A 26780-nucleotide genomic window follows, 5' to 3' on the forward strand; every position below is an offset into this window, starting at 1 on the left:
ATGATTGCAGATAGAGATATTTATGGTCATTCTGAACAAGGAGTCTGTTATGTTACTCTATTTACATAAAATAAAAAAGGAGAAGAAAAAGCAGAGAGCCAATTGTCAGAAATGATGGGAGTTGTAGCCAATAAAGGCCACAGATTTCCTACCCCTGAGGCAAAGGAAATGAGACTGGGGCCAGACCACAAATCAGGAGAAATTTGGTTCGGTATTAGAACTTGTACTAAATAAAATAAAACAAAAAGTTGGAGATAAGGAATTTATGAAAAACCTGGCCATGTCAGGGACACAACAGGAGTGCAATATGTAATGCACATCATCACATTTAGGAACTTCCAGGAAAAGACTCACATCCTTTCACTTCAGTCAATTCAAACCATTAGGAAGGCATATGGTATAGGTCATATATGACTGTACAACTTCTGAATGAATGTGGGGCGGGGGTTGCTTGTTTTTAGTTTTGGCTGAGATCTGAAGGTTTGTGTCTGACTCTTACACCTTGTTTGGGCCTTTGGATTGGAACAACTATTGACTAGTTGCAAATACACCCTTTTGGGAGAAGGTGATAGAGGCTGTGGTGGAATAGCTGCACATTTTTGGAGGACACAGATTATCTGGGCCACAGAACCGAGTTGCTCTTGGTCGTCTTGATGGATGACCTCTGCAGAGTGTGACCTTGCTCCTGCTTCTTGATCTCTCAACAGCATTTGATACCATCAACCAAGGTATCCTCCTGGAACAACTCCAGGGAATGGGAATTGCAGGCACCATATTACAGTGGTACCTTGGTTCTGAAATTTAATCCATTCCAGAAGTCCGTTCCAAAACCAAAGCATTCCAAAACTAAGGTGCGCTTTCCCATAGAAAGTAATGCAAAATGGATTAATCCGTTCTAGACTTTTAAAAACAACCCCTAAAACATCAATTTAACATGAATTTTACTATCCCATGAGACCATTAATTCATAAAATGAAAGCAATAAACAATGTACTGCAGTCACACAATCAATCAATCAATCAATCAATCAATCAGTAGCTGAACTGGGTTTCACACAGTCACAAAAACAAAACAAAAAAGCCACAAAAACAAAAATGCAAAATAAATAGCAAAAACAGACAGACCTCAGCTTAACAATCAAAACGGAAGTGTGGCACTCAAATCAGAAGTGTAACACTCAAAACAGAGCATGTTTGGCTTCCAAAAAATGTTCACAAACTGGAACACTTACTTCTGGGTTTGCAGTGTTTGGGTTCCAAGCTGTTTGAGTACCAAGGCATTTGAGAACAAAGGTAGCACTGTACAGTGGTTCTGATCCTACCTTTGGGACCGAGTTCAGAGAGTAGCATTGAGAGATTGCTATTTAACATCTCCATTGCTATTTAACATCTCCATTGCTATTTAACATCTACATGAAGTCTCCATTGCTATTTAACATCTACATTGCTATTTAACATCTACATTGCTATTTAACATCTACATGAAGTCACTGTGAGCAGTCATTGGGAGTTTTAGAGTGAGGTGCCAGCAGTCCCCCCTTGCCTCCACAGGTCCTCAGCAGTCCCCCCTTGCCTCCACAGCGGCCCCTCTAGGAGGCACTGCTGGTCTCCTTCCACCCTGCTCCCAATGTTATTATTTATCTCACCCTTGTTCCTGATGTAAACCTTGACTCCCTCTTCTTCCCTGGTGATGGGAGGGGGGCACCATTTTATGATTTGCCTCAGGTGCCAAAATGACTTGGGCTGGCCTTGAAGCAGCAGGTTCACAGTTTGGGGATGCTTCTAGATCCAGCTCTGTCACTAGAGGCTCAGACAGCCGCAGTGGCTAGAAGTGCCTTTTACCAAGGGCAGCTGGTTCAACAGCGACGGCCATTCCTGGACCAGGAAAGCCTTGCCACAATAGTTTATGCGTTGGTAACTTCAAGACTGGACTATTGCAATGTGCTCTATGTGGGGGCTTCCCTCACGCTTGATGCTGAAGCTGCAGCTAGTGCAGATGTTTATAAAATTTGTAGGAGTTTTAATATTTTTAGTCTTTTATTGTGGTTTTAACCTTTTTATGTTTTAAATTACAGCTGTATAATTTTTAGTTACAATTTCATTGTTTTATCCTTTTTGTAAACCACTGAGGTTTTTTCTACAAGCAAGCAGTATATAAATATAAATAAATAAAACAAAGGGAAGCTTTGTAACACATGGTTTGCAATATATTTCCCCCTAGTCCATTCATACATCTTGAATGTGATTAGATGCTGAATGATACATCATTTACTTTTTACCAGAACTAATATTCTCTTCCTGCATTTGCTTGCTTTAATGATGTCTCTTGCAAGTGCAATACAAATATTGGTGGCTTGTAATACTAATCTGAAATACGATACAAGAAGTCTGGCTTCCAAAGTTCTTCTCTAAGTATTACAAAATATGGTCTGGAGAATAATATACATCCAGCTTCCTGCCGACTCCCTTACCCACTTAATTTCCTTGCAGCTTCAGAAATGGTGGAATGGAAACAGGAAGCGGGTCCCTCTCCATTCTTCCTTGGTTCCTGACTAATGGCCATAGCAGCAAGTAAAGCATAACAGAAAGAGTGAAGAGGGAGATACACTCCTGTCACTCTTGCTTCAAGACCACCATTGTAGGAACACCAAACCTAGTTAGTGGGAAGACAGGAGATGGCTTGCAAACAGATGGTAAAATCATGGGAAGAAGGAAGGGAATTAAGGGGCTCACTGGGCTGGGGGAAACTGTTGCATTCCTGAAAATATAATTAGGGATATGAGGGATGGAGTTTGAGTTTTTTTCCCAGTTTTGAGGGAAACTGTTCCATATTCCAAGCCCAGTTTATTTATTTATTTCACTACATTTATACAGTATATCACTTGACTGCAATAAAATCTCTAAGCAGTTTGCAAAATTCCAAGGACAATATTCTTCATTACTGATATGTTTAATTCTCTCTCTTTGTGTGTTAACTTTTAGTAGAGCCTTTGAGTAGAGTCTCTTATTTGGTGTAAAGGAACCTGAAGCAACATATATTTTGAAGATATATGAGATCCATTAATGGACATTTTGCTTCTCAAATGAACCCTTTACAATTCACTGGTCTTTTGAATTTGGGGTCAGCAAAGAAATTTGCTGGAATGAGGAATACAGGACTGGGCTATGAGAACTCTACAGTTCCACTGATGTAGATGTTTGTTGTCATCAAAGCAAACTAACTGCTGAATACTTTTAGAATTTAAATAACAAGCCAATCAATACAAAGTTTGTATTGAAATAATTTTGTTGCTTCATGAAAAAAGAATATTTAAGGTTTTGGTCTCTCTCTCTCTTTAAGGTATTGAGTTTATCTTCTGAAGCTTGCAAGAAAGTAACTTTTCATGTCCCTCATAATCTAAAGGCAGGGGCATTTGTTGGCCAAGGTGAGAATCCAATAATGCGTTGTTGCTGTTGTTGTCAAATATGTACTATTTGAAAACCAATAATATATAGGGAAATTAAAATTTAACCTGAGTTGTTTCCAGATTCTGGAGTTCAAATTCTAAGGTTACCTAAATTATCCTACATATTATGTGAATTGTACCGATCCGGAGGACAATAGGTTATGGGGAGTGCCCAGACCACCTGTGCCATCAACAGCTAATTAATTTTTGGCCAGGGCAGTGGGGACTCCTCTGCCTGTATATCATAAATTTGATTTGGCACTAAATACAGTTTTAGGCACCTTTGTTTGGAATTACGTCCTTGTAAACTATTTTTCCTCCTCATTTCAACTAGTCCTTTAAATTTATATTTTCCTACAGTAAACATGAAACAGTGTCTTAATCATTCTGAAATTATTTACTCAAACAATCCCAATTTCACAATTCAAGAAGATGGCTCATTGTATACAACAAGGGATGTTTCCCTGACTTCCCATGAAATCATCATCACCATATTTCTTAAAAGCAATCATGAACAGGAACAAAAGAAGATACATATTAGTTTGCTCACACATTCCAAAAAGGTAAGCATATCTGATTTGCATCAGTATATCTTATCCTGCTTTTTTCTGCTCTTTTCACTTCTTCCTCATCTTTTAGTGCTGCTGTTTTACTTTGAAGGACAATTTTCATGACTCTGTGATCAGAATCTGAATGTGTATTCCCATATGCTACAATTATCCTAGAAGTCAGGAAGTCTTATTAACTGTTAAAATATTTGTAATTCTAGCAGAGAGATAGACACAGAGGGACTGAAAAATAAAGTGATGCAACACATAGGGTGGCATCCAACTTAATCAGAGGAGACCCATTGAAATCAATGGATTTAGGTGCCTTGAGTATGACTTGGCTGAATACTGCTCATGATTGCTATTGTTGTTTGCTTAGTTATCTCTCCCGTTCTTCTAGGTCCCAATAGCAAAGGCAAGACATTTACGAGATACTTTTCTTAGACGGACTAAACGGAGATGGGGTCCTGTCCCAACTATTTTAATGGAAAACTCACTTGGACCTTATCCAATGCAGATTCAACAGGTATGTTTTAAATTCACCTCTTCATTTTTACTTTTCAAATTATCAGTCAAGGATTTTTGAGCAGCTTGGCATATGTTATAAGTGATCAGTAACAGAACTTCAATCAATAGGAACTATGATTGAAGCCTTCAGATACACAGCATACTCTCTGCCCCCCAATTCTTGCTAGGCAGCCAAGAACTTTACTGTTAAACACATCGTTTGTGTCTATAAATGTCTACCCCATCTGGTAAACTCATCTGTCTGGGGGAATTGTTTGTTGCATCACTGCTGCTGATATATACATTGCTGCAGAAATCTGGGATTAGGGAAACCAGTTTGTCTCTGCCTACATCTTTTGAAGAAGCTTGTAATTGCAATGTAAATATCTAAAGTCAGCTATTTAACACCAGAGATGGAAATCCATTTAAATGCTTCAGCTTTTGCCTGGAAGTACCAAGGAAACAACAGCTTGAGTCTGATGGGAGTTCAATATAAGGCTTTTACATTTGTAAGCAACTAGCTATGTGGAACAGCCTAATCATATGAATTCTCCCTACTCTCACCAGGAACATGGTAAGCAAGTCACAAGCATTTTAGACTTTACATGGAGCTACTATCACATGAAACATTTATTTCCTGTGTCCATAATATTTGAATTGATGTGTAAATATTTTGTTTTTGCATCTTGGGATTGCTAACGGATTCTGAATAAATAGACAAGAAAACAAGATTTTGTTAATTATTATTTCTGTTTCAAATTGGTTTGCATTTACACAGCTGCTTTCCGACACATCACTAACATACGATATCAGATACTCCATAAGTGGCCATGGTGTTGACAAACCACCATATAATTATTTCTACATAGAGGAGGACACTGGAAATCTATTTGTTACCTGTCCAATCGATCGGGAAGAGTACCCAGAATTTCAGGTATGGGTTTCAGACTTCTGTTTACATATTTACTGATAAGTAACAATTGGACAGATCCATGGTATTTCTTTTACTAAAAGTTTCTCTGAACAGGGCTGCCTTCAGATGTTTTCTAAAAGTTGTGCAATTCTTTATCTCCCTGACATCTGATGGGAGGACATTCCACAGGGAGGGCCCCCACTGCTAAGAAGGTCCTCTGCAGTATAGTCTCCTCAAGGTAAAGAATTAAAAATGAATGAACAGATGCAACAATTATCTGTTGCAGCTGTCTGTATGTTACTTTTTTGACAGGTAACTGCATGATTGAGGGAAACACGCGGGGAAATGAGTTTTCAAACACTGTATCCACTACAGAGAAGCTGTTTTTGGTAGCCTCACAATGTTTACATTAGTCCTCAGTTCTTCAGTAGAAGGTGAGAGGGATTTGGTTGGTGAGCAACATGTAGAATCATCAACAGGCCATGCACAGCATCAACTTGCCAATCAGAGCCAGATGTTCCTGTACATGTAAATAGGTGGGGGGAGAAGACTGATTTACTGGCTGCTAGCAGTACCAAGGCACTCAAGGAAACCTGAGAAGGCATTTGTGGGTTTTCTTACAGATGAAAGATAGCAACCAGCCTGCGCTCACCCCAGCCTATTATCTTCCTTTACTTCACAGCTTTCTGATAACACTTGCCCAATCATACTAGTGAAACAGTTCAGGAAAAGGTGAGGAGGCAAGCAGACACAAAGAACATGATGCTTGAACCAGGCATTTGACTGACTAGATGTCTTTCCTCCTAAACTGTTGTTCTGGGCTGCTGTGTTGATATTTTGTCATTGGCTGTATTGTGGTTTTATTTTATGATTTCAATGAAAATTGTACTTCCTATAACCATTCAGTAAAGAGGAGACTACAATAATAAATATATAAATACTAACACTCAAGGTGCAGCGCCAATTGATGGGGATATATATGAAAACTTGTCCACAAAGATGGATTATAGTTGAACCAGCAAAAAGGTACTTGCCCCACCTTCCCTTCACTGTTCCCCTGTGGTCTTTCCTATCTTTCCCATATCTCCTTCTTCCTTCATCTCTCCTTTCCATGGCCCAAATGGCTGTGCCTAGTCCCTTATTTGTTTCCTTGCCTCAGACCCCTGTTCCAACACACAATTGCCTTGCACAAGTCCTTCTTTCCCAGGCCATTCAATGGACTACTTTATTTGACCATTGCTTCCTCTGTACTTTACTTTGTATGACGCACAACTCCTTTGTACCTCCTTCCCATGGCTCTTGGACTCTGTCCATTTCCTCTTATGCCACTTTACCTCATGTCCCTGCCTCCTTTCTCGCTTCTTCTTAGTCCAACTCAACTGTAGCCTATCCTTATGTCTGTTTTTAAATGCATATTCTCTGGGAGATCATGGGGACAGAATGTCCCATGCTTTTCTGGATGTACAGTTGGACTGCTCACCACAATGGCCACACACAGCATATAACAGCCTGTTCACCTTGGCAGATTCCTGTTTAGAAACTTGGACTGAAGTAATTGTGTCCTGATTTGTTAAAAATATTTTTTTTCTGCTTCAGATCAACTAGCAAATAAAAGTTTGTTTGTTTGTTTGCTCTCTTTTATACAGTTGATTTGCTATGCAATGACAACAGATGGATATACACCAGAGATACCGCTTGTGCATATAATTAGAATAGAAGATGATAATGATAATGCCCCAGTGTTTGAGCAGGACGTTTATACTTTTCTTGTCTTTGAAAACTGTGGAATTGGTAATTTTAAAAAACTTTTCTTTTTTAAATAAATCATGTTTAGTTTAGACAGCAATATTTTAAAGTACTAATTAAAAACTGAGGTGCTGTGAATTGTTATGTAAGCTCCATATCATTTTTATTTGCTATAATTCTGAGCTTATATCTGAGTTCAGACAAATATTAATCTACATATAGCCCTATACAAGGATTCTGATTCTGGTTAGAGTAATCATGTAACAGCCCCCATCCTCAGTCACACGGGGATGAGAGGCCTACCTCCATCTTCATAGCCATCATTTTTGTTACTCTACATAGGAGCCAACTCCTAGGGGCTGGGGTGTGTGTCTTTGCTCCCCCAGTAAAATATTTGAGGGGGTCAGGGGCCCCTAAGGGTTATGGGTATTGCCATCCAAATGGCTTCCATGCAACGTATCATGTGAAACGATTATGCAGGGCATAATTCATTCAAGTTGGCACCCCCTGTTGCTCTCCATGAGTTAGAGGGCAACTGTGTGAAATGGGGAGCCTTCTATACTTGTGGAGCCTCCCCATGCATTTTAAAATACTGATTTTCCAGGTGTCTACAAGCCCTACAAATACAGTAGGTTCCCTGCTTCCCACAATTGCTCTCTAACTGATGAGAATGATGATGAGTAAGCATGACACTGGTAAAGTCATCTCCAGAGTGTACCTGTCCCCCAAATGAGTTGTTGCTATAACCAGCAGGAGAACTTCGGTTTCTCATCAAAGAAAGGGTGGTGAACTACTGTTCAACAATGCAGTCCTAAAATAACGAACTTCACTATTTATGCAGTAGGAAGTCCCCAACAGCGGGGGAAACCAATCTGTTTCAAATAAGAATATAGAAAGATGCATAGACAGATATATCTGTTTCGTTGATCAAATGTTAAGAACGGTTATATTTCTCTACAGATGTTTTAAAATAGGTATACTTAGGTATACAAAAGTGATTTTTTAAAAAAGAATTCTGACATATATGCCTGGATTTACATGTTTAGATTAAGTGAAAAATCACCACATCTAAATAATTATTTTAAAACTATTTTATGAAGGAAAGCTGGAAATTTAAAGATGATGTATTGTACATGCAGGGACGCTAGTTGGACAAGTGACTGCAACAGACAATGATGAGCCATACACCCTACATACTGAAGTGAAATACAGAATTGTATCCCAGGATCTTCAAAGTTATCAGAATTTAAGGGTATTTGCTATAAATCCAGATTCAGGCTCTATTACGGTGGTAACATCACATCTGGACAGAGAGGTAAATTTCCTGTGCACCTAGCCTTCATTCACATGCCAAAACTCTATCAAGAAGGGCAACTTGGAGCTTTTTAGAGGGAAGGTAGATTTTAAGTGAAATAAATTGGTACATCGCCATGCAATTGTTGTTTAGGATCAGAATGTGAAGTCATTCTTGCTCCCTCTTTAAAAAAATACGGAGATGTGTTTGATGTTGCAAACAGATCATTTAAAGCATATATTGCTCAAATGCTATTTTGTAGGCTCAAACAATGCCAAGCTGTTTTTTTTCAATGCAGCATCCATCATCTTGGCTAATATTATACAAATGTGTAACTATCTGAAGAACTGCGCAGTCCCATGGTCTCTGGTTTTCCTTTTCATAAAATCTTGTGATTTCAATCAGAACAGGGAAATTATGTTTATATATTCTTTTTAATGCAGACAACACCAGAGTATAAGCTACAAATTGAAGCAAGAGATATGGGAGGCCAGGAATTTGGTCTGTGCACTACAGCACAAGTTATAATTACAGTTGGAGATGTAAATGACAATGCTCCACAATTAGAACAAAATGTGGTAAGTTTGTTATTGTTAAAATTCAACAGAGCTTTAAAAAACGTGGGGACCTCCTGAGAAGCCAGCATTTCCTATGGTGTAAATGTAATCATAATAAATGTTAAATTGAGGAAAAATATAATTATTTGCATTTTAGCTATAGAGAATTCTATCAGGATGAAACATGTATTTACAGAATCATTGTCAAGACTATTCTATTTCTCTGAATCCTTCAAAATTACAGCTTTGTTATAGTGCAATCCTACAGATATCTGCCCAGAAGCATGGCCTATTAAATTCAGTTGGGCTTACTCACTGGTACATGAATATAGGATTGCAGCCCAAGTCCCAAAGTAGCAAAAGTATGTGTCTATCAGATTCTACTCTGTTAGATGCATGAAGGGTTAACCTCAGTTTGCAGCTATATAGACATGTGGGTAAAAAAGAAGAGGTGGGAGTGGAATGCTATTACCATGTCTGGCCAGGAGGCCACTAAAACAAGAGATACATGTGTCCTATTACTATGGTAACTAAAATACAAATGCAAACAAGGCATAGATGCAAACAAATTCCCATCCTAGGGGTAAAGTATCAACTCAAGAGTTGATGTGGTCTAATCTCCAAAGATAATGAACAGGAAAAGCAAAATGAATAATACTGTATATGTAAACACCAAGGGACAATCACATCCTGTAGTGAGCTAGCCATTCCCATTTGCGGCTCATTTCAGGTCTGGTAGTGTCAGATCTGCACAAGGCTTGAAACTCTGCAGCTTCACCACTGGAGTTAAAATATTTTATTGTTGCCTTTGGAAAATCATTTCACTGTTCTAGAAGTGTTTATTAATTGCTTATTTGAAAACGTCATTTCAGTATGAAGTGAAAATATATGAAAACGAAGAAAATATAGAAATATTGTGCATTCCTGTAAGAGATAATGATGAACCTGGGACTCCTTCATGGTTGGCTGTATTCACAATTATAAAAGGAAATGAAGATAATGTTTTTTCTATGAATATTGATCAAGAGAGGAATGTCGGGTGTTTACTTGCTTTAAAGGTAAATGCAGATGGGGAAAAATTACCTATGGTACAAAGGTATATTACTAATGGGAATCATCTAGAGTTTTTTTTGGAAATTATTTGATGGTATGCAACATAATTTTAAGCCCTGAAAGGCTGTTCTTGAAATGTTATATTTGTAACTATTTTCCAAGGGTTCCCAAGCTTGAAATCCTCTAAAGGAAATTTATCCATGGTTTATGCAATTTGGGGGAAATAAGCAAGTATGAGGAAAAGGAAGGGCGGCAAGAAACTTAATGAAATTGCAAAATACCAATTGATAACTATTGTGTGGAATCCAAAAGGTGCCATTCCACTAATGGAAGGAATCCACTATACCAACAGGGAGGCAATTTTTGAAGACTCCCTATGCAGCCCACATCCCTTTAATCTACTCTACAGGGTCCCTGGCCAGAGAAATCACCCCAAAAAATTGTCCTCTCCCTGTTCTGCTTATGCATGTCTTCTGTCAGCAGAGTGACACCCATTGGATTCCACTCATTATTTTTACCATATTTGTTCAAAGTTTATAACTGCAACCCAGTAATAAATATTGTGTTAGTTTTAACAGAAATGTGTTTGTTTCCAGGGACTGGACCATGAAACTTCCAAGGAGAGAAGATTAGAAATTGTTGTAAATAATGAAGCACCTTATATCCTAGCACCAAATTCAAGAGCCCCATCAAGAAACCCCACCACAATTGTCATTGAAGTTATGGATGTGGATGAGGGGCCAACATTTGCCACTGAATATATTATAACTTTAAGGGAATCTTTCCCAAAAGGAACAGTGGTTGGAATCTATCAAGCATATGACCCAGAAACTGGAGATAGCACAGGCATAAGGTACACTTTTAATTATAACACAGTAATTTGGTTTATAGATTGTGGTTAAAAACAGGGAACAATTATAACTGGTTTATATTATCACATTGTACTAATGGTATACAACCCTCCTAAAATGTTCTCAATAGTTACGGAATAATAAATGACCCATGCAACTGGATCACCATTGATGAAACAGGACAGCTGATAACCACTACAATTTTAGACAGAGATATATTAAATGAGGAATACAGTCAATGCATTGTAACAGTCTCTGCAACTGACCAAAGTGAGTAACAAATGCTTGTAAACTGCTGATTATGCTATCTACATATTTGCAGTAGTATTTTGTATCTTACTTTTTAACCACAATTTAAGATACAAAGTATTTTGTATCTTACTTTTAAACCACAAACTCCATCTTCTGTTGCTGAACTGAATTCCTAGTTTGTTGCCCTGTTGCCACAGAAATAAGTCTAAAAGCTAGCTTTAATCCATGAGAGAGAGAGAGAGAAATTCTTATAATTTTCTATATTTGGGGCAGAACTTTTTTTCCACTACTACATATTTCCACAGATTAGCTGAAGCCTGCTACTGTGTCAGTGTGTGACTATTTACAGCATTAAATCATGAAAAACTTCCATTTTCCAGGTGGTAAAACAGGTCAAGGGAAAATTGTGATAAACATCATGGATGAGAATGACAATTTCCCAGTGATTATGACAAAGAATTACACCATGTGTAAGGACAAAACACCAATTTGTATTACGGCCTTTGATGCCGATCTACCTCCTTACACTGGACCTTTCCATTTTGAAATAGAGAATCGAATGGGCTTAACATGGAGGTTAACACCGAATGATGGTATGTACATGGTTTTCCCTGTCCCACTTCTGTAATAACAACTGTAGCTAACAGAACAAATAATGTAAAAATGTTCATCATTGCACAATTTGTTTTACAGATGAATCAGCATTGCTTTCACCCGTGGAAGATATTGACTATGGCTATTATATAATACCTGTTAGGATATATGATAATGAAGGTAACAGTGGAATAAGTGAAATAACAGTTCACTACTGTGACTGTGACATTCCAAGTAATTGTTCTGAACGCAGCACAGTCGCTGCTCTGGAGAATGGGGCAATCCCTGTAGATCGCGTTCCATATCAAGCAGAATCTGCTTTTGGTCCCTGGGGCATTGCTGCAACAGTCCTTGGATCAGTATTATCACTGTGTAAGTATATCGCTCTCTTATAGATGATATACAAAATGAGCCATTAACTCCAGTCTGTTGCAAAACTGCTTCTCCCTTGACTCTTCCTTGGAGTTCTAAATGTTCAGTTAAGGTGGCTTAGTCCCATGTTTGTGTATATAGGTATGTTAAATGGAAAATGCACATAGCAATTGGCTACTGTGCACATTCACCAGGTGTCCTGGAAAATGTGCACATGTCCATAAAGATGGACTTCTGCACATTTCCCGGTCAATTTGTACAATCCACAACAAGCTTTGGGCATTGTGCATGTATCAGCTACATTAGGTATGTTCTCTGGCCAATATGCATTATCTCCAACAGGCTTTGCAAAACGTGCATATCTCAACTGCATTCTGTACATACATGCTGACTGTTTGCTGTTTGGGAGAACTAGGCCTCTTTTCCAGAGCTATCAAATCTTCCAAAGGAAGAAAAGGGGGGGGGGGAATGCCCTGAATTGAAAAATCATGCGTAGCATTTTATTATTAGAGGTACTCATTAGATTTGTACACCACCCTTCATCCGTAGATCTCAGGGTAGTTCAGAGCATAAAAATACAAGCTAAAGACACAAATAAACATAATAAGAACAAGAAGAAGCCAAACCAAACCAATAACCTCCTTCTGCTCCCCCCAAAACATTTAAAACGCTATAGGATGTTAATCAGCCAAAGGCTTAGTTGAAGAGGAACATTTTAACCTGGTGCCCAACGGTGTATGATGAAGGTATCAGCTGAACATCCCTGGAGAGAGCATTTCACAAATGGGGAGCCACCCTTTACTTTATTGTATTTACTTCTCCAGCCCCCCACTTCCTGAGGTACATGCCAGCCTCCGATGCTATTTGCTTTATAGAAAATATGTAACAATTTACTTATTGTTTACTTATTTAAATTTACTTATTTAAATTCAGTTCCCTTCATGCATGACTTTGAATCACATAATTAAAAACTAAAGCTCAGATTATGTGTATTTCTTTCTACAGCAGGGATGATGGTACCCTGTGGTTACTGGCTCCATAAAAGAAATTCCAATACTGAAGAAGCGCCTGGAGAAGCACCTGGAGAAGCGTCTAATAATGCAGCTTTTGAGAACTTAATGATGTCAAACACAGAGGCACCAGGTGAAGAAATGACAGTAAGTAGCATTTTTTGGCTAAAAGTTATGAAGTTCCATACTGCATTTGCTTTCTAAAAAGTGGGGTGTGGGTGGGTGGGTGCACACTAAATATTAGAGTTGCTGTGTTACTATAAAAGGGGAAAAACATGCTTGCAATGTTTTATCTTTTTAGTGTGTGTACTTTTGAGCTAACTCCTGCACTGTGGGTGTGAGAGAGCGTGTGAGTGAGAGACAGAGAAAGGTAGGGGATCAGTAAGAAGACTGCTGGGCACCCAAAAAATTCCAAAACATAAGGTGGTATTCAACTAAGTTTTATTCGGAATATACACATGGAAATTAATGAACATGGCTACGTTTCTGGGTTCAGAAAAGATTGGGATTCATTTTCTTGGGTTTGGAAGTCAAGTTAAGCCAACTCTACGTGCCAAATAAGATGGTGGGCAGTAAGTTAGCTGCAGCACTTTATCATGGTTATAAGAGGACCTACAGGTTGTAATGTGGCCTGGTGCTGCAAAATGTATTTCTGGATCCTGGAATGGCATGCAGGCAAGAGAGTTGCTGAGTTGTGGAGATGGTAAGGCCCACAAGTTACTGCTTTGAGTTGGTATGGGATATGTATACATAATGGGGAAAATAGTTGGTTTGGGTTCAGGCCCTGTTTTTCCGAGAATTCAGGAATCTTATCTCCCAAACTATAGATGGTAAAAAGAAACTGCTGCTTCTTTTACAAAATTCTGCTGTTATCTTTCTTTTCAGGTTCTAAATATACTTCCAGTGAGCACACTGAATACAGCTGTAAGCATGGGCACAGTTGCAGAGAAAACTGGAAAGCAGGAAAGTTTGGAAGTGATAAAAGGAGAAGGCCATCACCCACCAGAATTGGTCAAAGGTGGAGGAAATAAACTGGCAGCATCTTTACATGACATCAGAGGGCAAAGCAAACCAGAATTAGTCAAAGGAGGAGGAAAACTCTTGGCATCATCTTTACATGATATTACAGGGCATCACAAACCAGAACTAGTCAAAGGCGGAGGAAATATCGTGGCAGCATCTTTACATGATATTAGAGGGCTTCGCAAACCAGAATTAGTAAAAGGCGGAGGAACTCTATTGGCAGCATCTTTACATGATATCAGAGGGTATCGCAAACCAGAATTATTCAAAGGTGGAGGAAATCACTTGACAGCATCTTTACACAATATCAAACAACCCATACGGAGTTCCTCCAGGGATTTGTGCTCACAATGGCAGGAATTTACCAATCCTCATTTAGCTAAAGTAAGCATTCTGATACAGATTTCCCATGGTTTATGTTTGGATTAATGTTAAGACTATCCACCATAGTGTGATATATTTCAGTTAAGTAGCTACAGTTCATATTCTGGATTTTAATATTGGCTGTAGCTCTCTAGTTATTTGATGCACTTGGGCTGTTTTACTGGAAAGATCCATGTTGTTCATGCTTGTGAGGTGTTTGTGTGGCCCACAATTATTAATATATTTCCAAAAAAGAGTCGAAGGTCACTCACAGCATAGTATACTGTTAAAACAATACAATAAAAGCTAAAAATTCAGTTATAATACTAAATAGCGTAAAGCAGTGAGATAAAACATAATCCATAAAGATGACAGCAGAAAACACATCAATACCATCAATTAACGCCTCATACAATCAGCATAAAATAGTATCAGTCACTTATCAAGCAAGGCAACATAGCCCAAAGAGTGGGGGAAATCAGATCACCTTCCTTTGGGATGCTGTTTCAGAGCTTTGGTGCAACTACTGAGAAAGTCCTACCTATTCAAATGCTTCCATTATTTGAATGCAAAGCCTAATGCTGATGCTCAAGGTATCCCACAGTTCTTGCCATCAAAATTTTAAAAGGAAACTGAGAAAAGAAAGCAAGCCCACAGATCCTGTACTGACCAGGAAGGGGGCATTTTGTTCACTGCCCAGGCATTCTGTTGGATGAAGGGTGACATAAAAACACAATAAATATTAATAAATAGGCGGCCAGAAAATCCGTTTCAACCCGATGATTCTATCCTGTGTAGTATGGGATAGATTGACACAAGAAGCTGATCATTGCCTTTAATAAATAGTATGCAAACTGCATTGTTATGCTTTATAGAAAGGGATTTAAATAGTATGAATCATATACATGAATTATATTCATCTTTGTATGCAGGAACCAGTTAGAAGCTCTGATTTATGTTTAGGTGCATTTAAGAAAATGGTTAACATGTACTTTCTTTGTGTGCAGAAGGTGTTTTTGTGTGAACAGGAGGAAGAATGTAAACGTGTCGGCGAATATGTACATTCATATAAATATGAAGGAAAAGGATCGCTGGTTGGTTCCCTAAGCTCCTGTACTGGCGAGTCATCATCAGAAGAACTTGAGTTTTTAAATGAGCCAGAGCCTGCTTTTAAGACATTGGTTGAAGCCTTTGTAATGAAGAAGCATGCTTCCATTGGTTCTGAAACCCACCTGCACAATTCTACAGGAAGCTATGTGCTGACTTCCACAGTTGGAGGCAGCAATGCTTCTGAATACCAGCTGCTAGAAACCACAGGACAGAAGAGTGCTCTCGTGCCCAGAACGTGCTTGCTGGTTTCCCAAAGGCAACTTGTTGGCCACTGTGAGAACAGGATGCTGGACCAGATGGGCCACTGGTCTGACACAGCAGGCTCGTCTTATCTTCTTAACTCCATTGAAATGAATTAATGTTCTTGTACCTCCCTAGTTCATCCCAATAGGATTTGAGCAGGAAAGCATGGCCTACTGTAGGCTGTCCCCATTCACATCTCCCCCCCCCCCCATTTTTTATTTAAGTAGGCTCTAAAAGAGTTGATTTAGTGGGTTTTTAAAAAATAATAATTGAGATTCTGAAATTTGACCTAACTGCACAAAACAGTTTTAAGCTCAGGTGCCTAATTTTATATTTTTAACAAAATGTAGTTTCGTCCTTATCTTTAAAAACACCCTTTGGAAACAGTAACACTCTATTATTTCAATTTCAATATTATCTGTCACATGTCTAGTAAATAGAAAGTATTACTTGGTTTAGTGTCTCTTTTCAAAGACTTCTAGTAATAACCATGAAATGCTACTGGTGTGCATGTTATAGTATTTTCTTAGTTTCTTACTTATATTAATTGCTTATTTATATTCTTTTAATTTCTTACATATCATCTGTGTACTGGGTTCTGAACTAAGGTTCTGAACTAAGCCAGAGCATAGTTGCCTAGGAAGTCCAACTGAAATCAACACAACTCATGTGCATAACAATGTACTGGATACAACGTTTAGATTTTATAGCCTGAACTGTGGAAATAAGATTAAATTGGAATGCAGCACTAGTCCACTAGCAAATAAATGCCATTAAAAGCCCTCCATACTTTATCTCTGTCCACACAGCAGTTGTAAGCATGCAGTTATTTTTCTGTAGCTCCTCCTGCAATGAAATAAAAAATAAAGCCCTCATGCCGTGTGTGTATGAGAGCAATCATGTGCAAACTGCTGCCAGGCCCACACGTCACATGCTATTTGCCTTTCAGATCCTTTTTCACTCTTGCCTCTGGCTTCTGTCCATATTGATTAGATTATATGGCTTGGGGCAAGTGCTTGAAGAATCATAGCAATAACAAGGACTACTGATATGTCTAACATTTGCCTGGTGTTATATTTGGTTCCTGACCACAAGGTAATTGAACTTGAGCATAAAATGAAGATCAGCTAACCAAGCAAAAAACTAAATTTCAGATACATTATGTATTTTCTAACATTGTAAACAGTGAGGTCAAAAGGCCATGAAATCAAATTCAAAAAGTTTTGTATGCAAAGCTCAGGTCAGTGAATACATCAGCCTTTGCCAACCTTGTGCTTTCCAGATGTTTTGGGCTACTACAAGTTCCCATCATTCCCAAGCAACACAACCATACTAGCTGGGCTGATGGGAATCATAGTCAAAACATCTGGAGGGCACCAAGTTGGCAAAGATAAGTATGCAAGACTGGCATAGCAACCTTTCAGAAATAATCTTTCTTAACATTCTAATATTCTCAATTTTATCTAAGCTTTACCAAAATGCATTAAGGCTGTTTCCATACACTTATTCCAGATGAGTGCTGTTCTGGATTGAAATAAAAGAGAGTTACTGATATTTCATCAACAAGGTTACTTTTGAGAACTGCCCAGTCGCTAGCTTTTTCAGACCTTTAACCTAAACATGCATTTGGAGGCCCATTTCTTAATTTTATACAGTGTATTTATTTGGTGATGGTAGTGCTGCTGTTGTGACCCAGCAGTGAGTCCTGACCCACTGGATGAAGACAAATGGCCTAGTTGAATATATATATTTCTTCCTTGCTGATTATTTTAAATATCTGATCAAGTTTTGTTCTTTCAAAAATAAACTGGCATTTAAACAGGAGCTCATTTGTTTTGTATGCTAAAAATATTAATATACTTCTGTATAATAGTCACATCATAAATTAATGTTGTACAGTATGACTGAAAGTGACCTGTTATGATTGTAAGCTGCTTGTGGTAATGGGAAATGCTGAAAGCAGAATATGACAAAGTTTCTTCTCATGACACTTCTGCAGTGAGAAGGAATTAGAACACTGCCCTGCAGCCTCTAGGAACATAACTCAGAACTGTGCCTCCCATACCGGAAATACTACCCTGACAGGGTAAAGTGTATCTTCCAGATGCCTTGAGAGATGTTTAAGGCATTGTTTGCACACTTTTACATGTAATTTATTAATTGCCCAAATGTCAACCCTAACAGACATGCATGCAAACGCAGCAGTCTTCTTCTACTCTACTACATTAGGCTGCTTTCATGTTGCTGAAATTGAGGCTTTTCCTGCTGGACCAATTATCTGTTTTGACAGTGCTGATGGTTTCGGAGAGTAGAAAAAGCTGATGACTAGAATAAGAGCTGTTCAGTGCTGTGGGCAAAACTCCTACCCAGCTACAGTTACAGCAGATAAAACCCTAAAAATATGGTGTAGATTTCCATGCCCCTAATCCAGATGGGTGATTTGTGTGCAGAAAACATGATTTTGTTCAACTGTTTCCTTGTTTTATCTACCAAAGAAAACAGCTATTTGGACTAATATAGCTAAGTAGACCATTAAAATCTCTGCCTGTTTTGCATCTTTACAAAATTGTGCTTATTTGTTACGACAGCCTTATAAAAGGCAGGAAAATGTAGTAATATAGCCCCAATCTGTGGCAAAATAGTTGATCGTAAAAGCAGCTGGGATCCTTTTGCTGTGATAAAAAGGGTGCCTGTGCACACTTAGCTTCGCTGATCTTCTGCTATCAGAATATATTGATTTATATATTAAAGTTTTCATGTTTTAAAATGAGGCCTAGTTCTCTAAAACTGTGGATAAGGACACATTTGGGGCAGATGTGTCATGTGAATTAATCCTCTTCTATTCACAAAAGGATCTGGTATGTAGAAAACAAAGGAGTGAAGCAGGCACCCCCAAACTTGGCCCTCCAGATGTTTTGGGACTACAACTCCCATCATCCCTAGCTAACAGGACCAGTGGTCAGGGATGATGGGAATTGTAGTCCTAAAACATCTGGAGGGCAGAGTTTGAGGATGCCTGGAGTAAAGGTTCTAGCTGCCCCTTGCAGAGAAGGAGAGGGGAGGGGAAAGGGGCAGATTGTGGTGGAGCCAAGCCGACAGTCCTGCTACTGTTTTTCTTATGATGGTACAGCTATTTGGGGAATTTTTGTGTAGGAAAGATCATTCAGTCGTGTGGGCCCCTACCGTCAATCTGAAGAGATGCAGCCTTCATATATACCGGAAGGTTCACCAGCCCATTTGCTCTCTGTGACAACTAGGTCGATGACTGCCTTTTATTAATGCCAAGCTTTGTTTAGAATACAAGACTGGTCAGAGAAGGGAAAGGTAAAGCATATAAATGAGATTACACAAAACACGTCAGAGCTTATTCAGCACCGTTTTACACATATACCTAAGCTTTCCAGGTGAGCAGCTATCTAAATGTCCCTGTTGTCACCCAAACAATTAACACAGCAACCATAGTGCGAAAGCACCACAGTGTCGGACAGTCATTATAGTATGTAGTCACCTCTTTCTTCTCATGCTTGTATATTACTCATCATCCAAAGTGTTTATAACCTAATAAGAACCCTTAAAGAGAGATAAATTTGGAAGGTAATGGTTTACCAAAGGCCATCAAGTGCACTTCCTAGCCAAGTCAGGATTTATTATGGGGTTTTCCACATTCAAACCCAACAAGTCAGCCACCAAGCACACAAGGTTTTCCTGTAACACCCTCTCCGCCCCAGGCATCATGGCTGCAGAAACTGCTATGTGATTTATGATTGATCATGTCTTATAGGTTGCATTGTACGGACTTTTAGGCTGCAAGTCAATATCCTCTTTCCTCTCAGTAAGCTCTGTTGACTCAATGTCTAAGATGAAACATACAGGATTGCACTGTTAGTCTCTTCCATCATTGTAAATGTGAGAACATAAGACAGATAATTTCCAGTGATTTCTGAGATGCCTATAACATGTATTCCCAATATATTGTTATAGGAGAACAATTATGAAAGAGATTTACTTTTTAAGCACTCACTGTGGTTACAGAGAAATTGCAACAATACTTTGAAAAAAAATGTATACAATCGAAAGACTTACAAGCTACTGGAAAAACATTGCAATAAAATATTGTTAAGGACACTTTGTTATATATCTCAATGACAACAGCACCATGTACTCAGGCAGAATTGGATACAACATTTACACAAATTTTATTCAGGTAGTAATTCTTCTATGTTTTTAGCAGTGACTCCTATGTGATATCATAAATTACCGGTAGCTTTGAAAACCCCAATTTCAAAAGCAGTTTGCCATGTGGAATGGGTGGCTTCTCTCTGAGGGAAAAACCCTTGGGCTCACAAAACCACAACCCTGAACCAGCAAATAATTGTTTAAAATAAGGAACAATTATTGCTGTAGTGGCTGAAGCTCCTCATAAGATCATAAGAAGAATGTTGTTGGGTGAGGCTAAAGGCCTATCTAGTCCAGCATCCTGTTCTTATGGTGGCCAACCAGATGCCTATAGGAAGCAGGCAAGCAGGACCCAAGTGCAGGTCTTCCCTTGCAATAACTGCCTCTGCCCTTTGCTGGCTACCCCACAGTTATGACATTGCATCCATGCCCAATATAATAGTGCTCAGGCAACACTATGCATACTCCGAAGCTTCCCACCCATACCACATTTGCATTAATAACAGGTGGTTGACTGGTACTTAATAACAGGATTGAAAATAATAGCACAACAGATCATAGATTGTTCTGCAGATACATTAGTGCAATTCCTTTCTAGTGCAACTATTCCTATATGGAATGTGAATCCTATGTGGTTCATCAGGACAGGAAAAAAGAATGTGCTATAAAATCACTGTGCCAATTCCATGCTCTATTCAGTCATGGAGTCTAAAGTATGAATAATAACTGAATAGCACATAGGTTATTATGGGTAATTATTCTCTAAGCAAAATACAAGTTGTGTGTCATCTACATGGATGGGATAACCATAAATAAAAAGAGAAATAAAAAGTGGTGCAAATCTCTTAGGCAGGGCTTTATTTATTTGTACATTGTTTATTCAGTTTTCATTTTGGATATGGGTCTACCTTCTAAATAAAAGGGAATCTTTCAACAACATCCCCACAAAAGAGAAAGATCAGTTCAGAAATAAAAAACAAGCATATAAGTATCGTACCAGTTTTGAGTATGGTAAGCAGTCTAAATTCTTGTTTAAATGGCAGTGAAAGAACACAAACGAAATATGTACTGAACTCTGAAGAAATTATAAATAGTGTTTATATATATATATAGAGAGAGAGAGAGAGAGAGAGCGCAAACAGCAAACAGACCTCAGAATCAATAGTAACACTAAAAACATATAAACATATAAACATCTGTATGTACACGGAGGCTGAAAACTTTAGTCCTTGTATCTTCAGTGAGCAGTATACATTCAGAAAAAATTAACAATCATAGATACTTTTAAAATAAAAAGTAAGAAGTAATGTAGAATAACAATATTGGAAGTATCACGCCTTACCTATTTCACATGCATCCAATATAACTTGAAAACCTGCTTCTCTTGGTCTAGTCTGAGTCTAGTATTGAATAAAAAAGATGATTTAGTTAAAAACACACACAAACACACCTGCATCACCTCCCGCCGTGTCTTCCAAAGCATGTTAATTTATTCATTAACATTTTACTTCATACTTTTCATTTTCATGCCTCAATATATGGAAGTTGAAGCCTATGGCAGCTTTACCAGCAATATACGAAATGCCATTAAAATGCTACAAACATAATACTCTATGCACATGCACACACATGGCTGTGCCCTTGGTCGCTAAACTCATCAACCTCCTTCCAGGTTCTGAATCACCCCCTGCTTCCTTCTCCTGCTTTCCACAGCAACTGTGTTCCTCCCCCCTACTGCTGCCCAAGTAGAAAGTGAGAAAGCTTGCATTTTGCAAGCCCACCCCACACTGAACCTTTCAACACCAGGCATCAATTAGAAGGATCAGTGCAAGGGAGCTGAGACCTTCCCCTTAGCACCTCGTGCTGCTCCTGACGCTATGGATCCTGAGTCTGGCTGGCTGCCACTTTGTCCTTTTCCACCTCATGCCACTATGGATCATGAGGCTGGCCAATGCTTCTGGGTATCTTTTTCTTTCCCACGCCACTCCTCATACTAACTGGTGCTAACTGGTGGCCAGCTGCAGAGGATGAGGGCAGTCAGTAGTGGTGCCAGCCTGCTTGAGGATCTGGATCCTGGGGGCAGGGCCGCTGACACTGGAAAGTGGAGGAGTCAGCAGCTGCATATTCTTGCTGCCCCTCTGCAGTTCCCCATCGCTGTCCATCCACTGCTTCTTGTCACACACGCACTGCAGTTTGCATCGCCATCTGTTACCAGCTATGCAAACTACTGCATAATGGTGGGCAAGTGCAAATACACACATACACACAGAGAGTTCCCAACAGAACTATAAGAGGGCCACATACTTTCCTCTATAATCCTCCCTATAATCCAGTTACAGATAGGTAGCCGTGTTGGTCTGCCATGGTCAAAACAAAATAAAAAAAATATCCTTCCAGTAGCACCTTAAAGACCAACTGAGTTAGTTCTAGGTATGAGCTTTCGTGTGCATGCACACTTCTTCAGATACCCACTTCTTCGTATACCACTTCAGATACCCACACTTCTTCGTATCTGAAGAAGTGTGCATGCACACGAAAGCTCATACCTAGAACTAACTCAGTTGGTCTTTAAGGTGCTACTGGAAGGATATTTTTTTTATTTTGTTTCCTCCCTATAATCCTTTGATAATCAATAGTATTTGTCTCATTGCCTCATTGCCATGGTTAATTCCCACTGTATGTGTTAACATGAACCTCTTATGGTACCGTAACTCCAATTTAACTCAGATCTGGATAATCTTATTTGGGTGAAATAGCCATCTTTAGATGGCCTTACAGGTTTGCATTATTGGCCATCCTGTTCTGACAGGGCTGTGATGATATGGAATAGGCAACATCTATTTTAAATATGGACCTGCCTCAACTGGGGGAATATGGCACCTCTCATTGTATTAGCATTATTGTCAATTCAAAATTCTGGGTGGTGGGCAACCTTATTGTAGTTGAAAATCACATTCCTTCGGAGGAAAGAGGTCAAGGGCTATATAGATCAGAGACTATGCACCCCTTTTCTCTCCATCTATCTATCTCCTCCCTCTCTCACACATAGGCTTTCCCAAACCCTACTGGCCAGCCTTCCTACCTCCCTTTGGGGTTATCTTCCACTCACCCTTAATCTTTCTTTCATTAATTCACTGTGCTCTCTCTCTCTCTCTCTCTCTCTCTCTCTCACACACACACACACACACACACACCAACACTGGGTAGTCTCATTGTGAAATACAATTTGAACTATCCCGTTGTGCAAAATATGACACCTATTGTATGCTAAAGACTGCAGTGTCAGAGGATCGCCCTGAAAAGTTTTTTCCCCTGTCATAGTAGCTGGTATTTCACAACCCAGGAATCTGATAATTTAGGATTGCTCAGTGATAGTTACTTTCTTCTGCAGCAACTGGTTTGCCTTTCCATGTAATCAAGAAAAAAATCAATAAGCATACTTGTATTAACAGAAGTAAACAGTGGTGGTTGGTTAATTAGTAATGTAAAATTGAGCTGTGGTATAGAATATAGGCAGAATCCCTTAAAAATGTTTCCCGATTGCAGTATAACATACACTTCTCCATACCATTCAGAATGCATGCTTGTGCAACAGTTCCCAAATGCTAAAACATTTCCTAATAAATCAGGTGGTGTTCTGCCACATCGAAAGGTGCTTCTCTGTGGGTACCCCCATTTTTCTTTATTGTGTGTCTTTCGCCTCAGTAAAAAAGATCCCATCTGTACTGGATAAAATGTTTTAAAGGCGCCTATGCTCGTCTGTTATGAGAGTAATCATGTTTAGTACTACTCAATCTACGTTTGCAAATAATTCTGTTATTAATAAGAGAATATGAGCCAGGCGCAGACTTGCAGGCTCTCTGCTCAGCAACCTGTGCACCACGAGAGAAAAGAGGGCGCGGCTGCAGGACCTCGCTTTGGCCTGCGAAAGCAGAGCGCGAGAGAGGAATGGACGCATTGAAAGCGGGTCTAGCAAAGCGAAACTAGACTTCGTAGGGACTTTTCCCCTGTTCAGAATGAGGTGTTTGTTTGTTTTTAAAGACAGCTATGTGAACTCCTGATCTGAGTGTGGGCGAGGGCGCCTGCCTCTGCAGGGTCTCCCCTGGTGGGGGGCTCTGCTGGTGTCCCAGACGTCCATGGAAGCAGCCCAGGCTTGCCTGGAGAGGCGGCCCTGGACGTCCAGGGCAACCTGAAGACCGAGGCCGTGACGTCGCGGCCCGTCTCGCCCCTTTGCCCTGCCTGCGCGCGAGTCTCGCTCTCCGGGCACAGGCAGGGGCCAAGCAGCTGGGAACGGCGTGTGTTAATCCTCCGCGCATCTCCTATCGGCCCAGCAGCGGGGCGGGGTCGGAGCCAACCAGGGTGTCTCCCGCTCCACTCCCTGGCCGAGTAGAAAGAAAGAAAAAGTGGGGCGGGGCGAAGGGAGGAGGGAGAGAGAGAGAGAAAAGGAAACCTAATTAAAGGTGCTCGCTCAGAAGAGCCGCTGAGGTAAACTCACCTCCCTTCGCCTCGCCCCACTCCCTCGCTCGGAGGCAAATCCTCCAGCGGACGGGAGGAGACTTGAGTTAACAGAAGAAGGACAAAAAAAAAAAAAAAAGTAGGAGAAAACAACCGTCTCCGCCTCTCTGCTGATCCACTATCGCTGCCGCCACCACCCTTGCAGCTCCTGCTGTGGAGACAGGCGGGTCGCCTCAGACTCACCTGGTCGCTCGTCCTGCGCGCGCGCGCGCCGCCGTTTCCGCTGCTCTCTTTTTCCCGCCGAGCCCACCTTCGCTCGCTCGCTCGCGCGCGCGACCCCAATCCGGCTGCAGCATGGCCCCGCTAGCGAGAGCGCGGCGCAGGGGGGGCTGGTGGACGGACGCCGGCCTCCGGGTCTTCGCCGGCCTTCTGGTGAGTAGGAGTAGGAGTAGGAGTCGCGCCTTGGGGAGCGGGAGAAGGGAGGCCGAGGGTGGGCTGAAGGGAGAGAGGCGCGGGAAGTCTGGGCGGCGGCGGCGGCGGCGGCGGCCACAGGTAACGGCGCCGCAGTGGGAACTTGCGGGGCGCAGTTGGTTGGGTTCGGCCTGGCGGACGTGCCGCGGGGCTCTGGGGCGGGAGGCGCTGCGGGGGGGGGGGAGGGGGAGGGCAGCGCCCACCTGGATTTTCCAGGGACGCCTCTTCGGGAGAAACAAAAAGCCGGACTCTTTATGCTATTTGCGCACACCGAAAAGTAATTTTTCGTTCTTAGGCTTTCGAAGCTGGGAGAAGCTTTCCCTCGCCAGATTCCGACTCGCATATTCGCAGAGAGAGAGAGAAAATGGGGGGGGGGGGTTCTCGTAGGAGTTGCGAAACTCGGAAGTTTTTAAAAGTGGGAATGGGGAGACTTCACTGCGCTGTGGCGAGGAGAGAAAATGCAGAGACTCCTTTCAAAAAGGAGAGACGCGTTTACTCGGAAGCGAGTTCCCTTTTTTTCAAGTAGCTTTTTTTTTTCACACGGTGACTTCAGGGGCGTTCAGGGTGGAAGTTTCGTCCTGGAATTTGCTGTGGGGTTTTTGGGGGGTGGGTGGGGAGAGTTAGGATCCGATGGAATATACCGTGGGACTGGCTTCTTAAAATCGGCGACGCGCCTTGGCTCAGTGGCGTTTGTGTGCTCTGCGGGTTTCGCCCTGCCCTTATTAACTCGTGCCTTTGATCTGCCTTAGTCTTGCCCGGGATGGTTCCCACTTTGAAAAGGAAATGTGCTGGTTAAGAATTGACGGCATGCTTTTATTATACCTGTGAGATGGTTAATCTGTGTGCTTACATATCAGTATTAGACTTGGGAATATATTTGCCTGGAAGAGGTCCTGAAGTGGGGGCAAAACTCTCTAGAGGCACAGGAAATTCAGTACCTCTTCTTCCTACATTTCTCTACTGTATTTGAAACGGATTATTTGAGACTGGGAGGAGGCGACTTTTAGGTTGCTTTTCATTTTTATTATGTACAGTGGTACCTCGGGTTATATATGCTTCAGGTTACATACCCTTCAGGTTACAGACTCCACTAACCCAGAAATATTGCTTCAGGTTAAGAACTTTGCTTCAGGATGAGAACAGAAATCGTGCTCTGGCAGCGCGGCAGCAGGAGGAGGCCCCATTAGCTAAAGTGGTGCTTCAGGTTAAGAATAGTTTCAGGTTAAGTACGGACCTCCGGAACGAATTAAGTACTTAACCCAAGGTACCACTGTATTTTGTGTTTTCATATTGTGATTTTATGTTGTAACTGCCCTGAGACCTGCAGGTATAGGACGGTATACAGATTTAATAAAAAATAAAAAATAACAATTTTCTAGCCATTTGCTATCAGTAAACTATTGCTGTTCTCTGAGTTTGGCTTCTGTTGCCAGTGGGTTTAAGTTCACCAGAAAAGCTGTAAGCAAATAGGAGATTGGAAATATTTCCCCCCCTTGTCAGTCTTGTAGGAAATAACAGCTGCGGTACACTCAGTGAATTTGATTTGCATGTTTCAAATAATAATTCTAAGGTTGCATCTAAGAACATAAGAGCTCTGTTGGATCAGGCCAAAGTCCCCTTCTAGTTCTCACAGTGGCCAACCAGATGCACCTATGGGAAACCCACAAGCAGGACATGAGACAGTACCCTGCTCCCCAGACGGTGGTGTCACATATCATCCAATGCTGGAGGAGCGCACGAAAATCATGACTAGAAGACATTGATGGGTATAGCCTTCTTGAATTTGTCCAATTCCAC

The 26780-nt window shown here is 40.5% G+C and overlaps 2 protein-coding genes across 3 annotated transcripts in view; both read left to right on the top strand.

Moving 5' to 3' along the window:
- Nucleotides 1-1775: 1775 nt before the first annotated feature.
- On the top strand, nt 1776-16267 carry LOC309349220 (desmocollin-1-like; the record flags this gene model as incomplete). Its single annotated transcript, XM_081874968.1, has 15 exons — nt 1776-2010; nt 3806-4008; nt 4394-4519; nt 5279-5434; nt 7060-7204; nt 8299-8474; nt 8897-9031; nt 9883-10068; nt 10660-10916; nt 11045-11184; nt 11547-11759; nt 11860-12132; nt 13138-13289; nt 14028-14549; nt 15536-16267. 15 exons carry the CDS (start codon nt 1776-1778, stop codon nt 15995-15997), a joined length of 3381 nt encoding a protein of 1126 aa, XP_081731094.1. The 3' UTR covers nt 15998-16267.
- Nucleotides 16268-24528: 8261 nt separating this feature from the next.
- LOC309348455 (desmocollin-1-like) overlaps nt 24529-26780 on the top strand; it is a 28527-nt gene continuing 26275 nt past the window's right edge. For both annotated transcript variants that reach the window (XM_081873665.1, XM_081873666.1), the window contains exon 1: nt 24529-24944. In XM_081873665.1, the coding sequence (XP_081729791.1) occupies nt 24867-24944 (78 nt within the window). In that variant the 5' untranslated portion in view covers nt 24529-24866. The remainder of the gene's footprint in view (nt 24945-26780) is intronic.

Source organism: Podarcis erhardii (assembly GCF_964252035.2).
Source record: "Podarcis erhardii genome assembly, chromosome: 8".
Taxonomy (NCBI): Eukaryota; Metazoa; Chordata; class Lepidosauria; order Squamata; family Lacertidae; genus Podarcis; species Podarcis erhardii.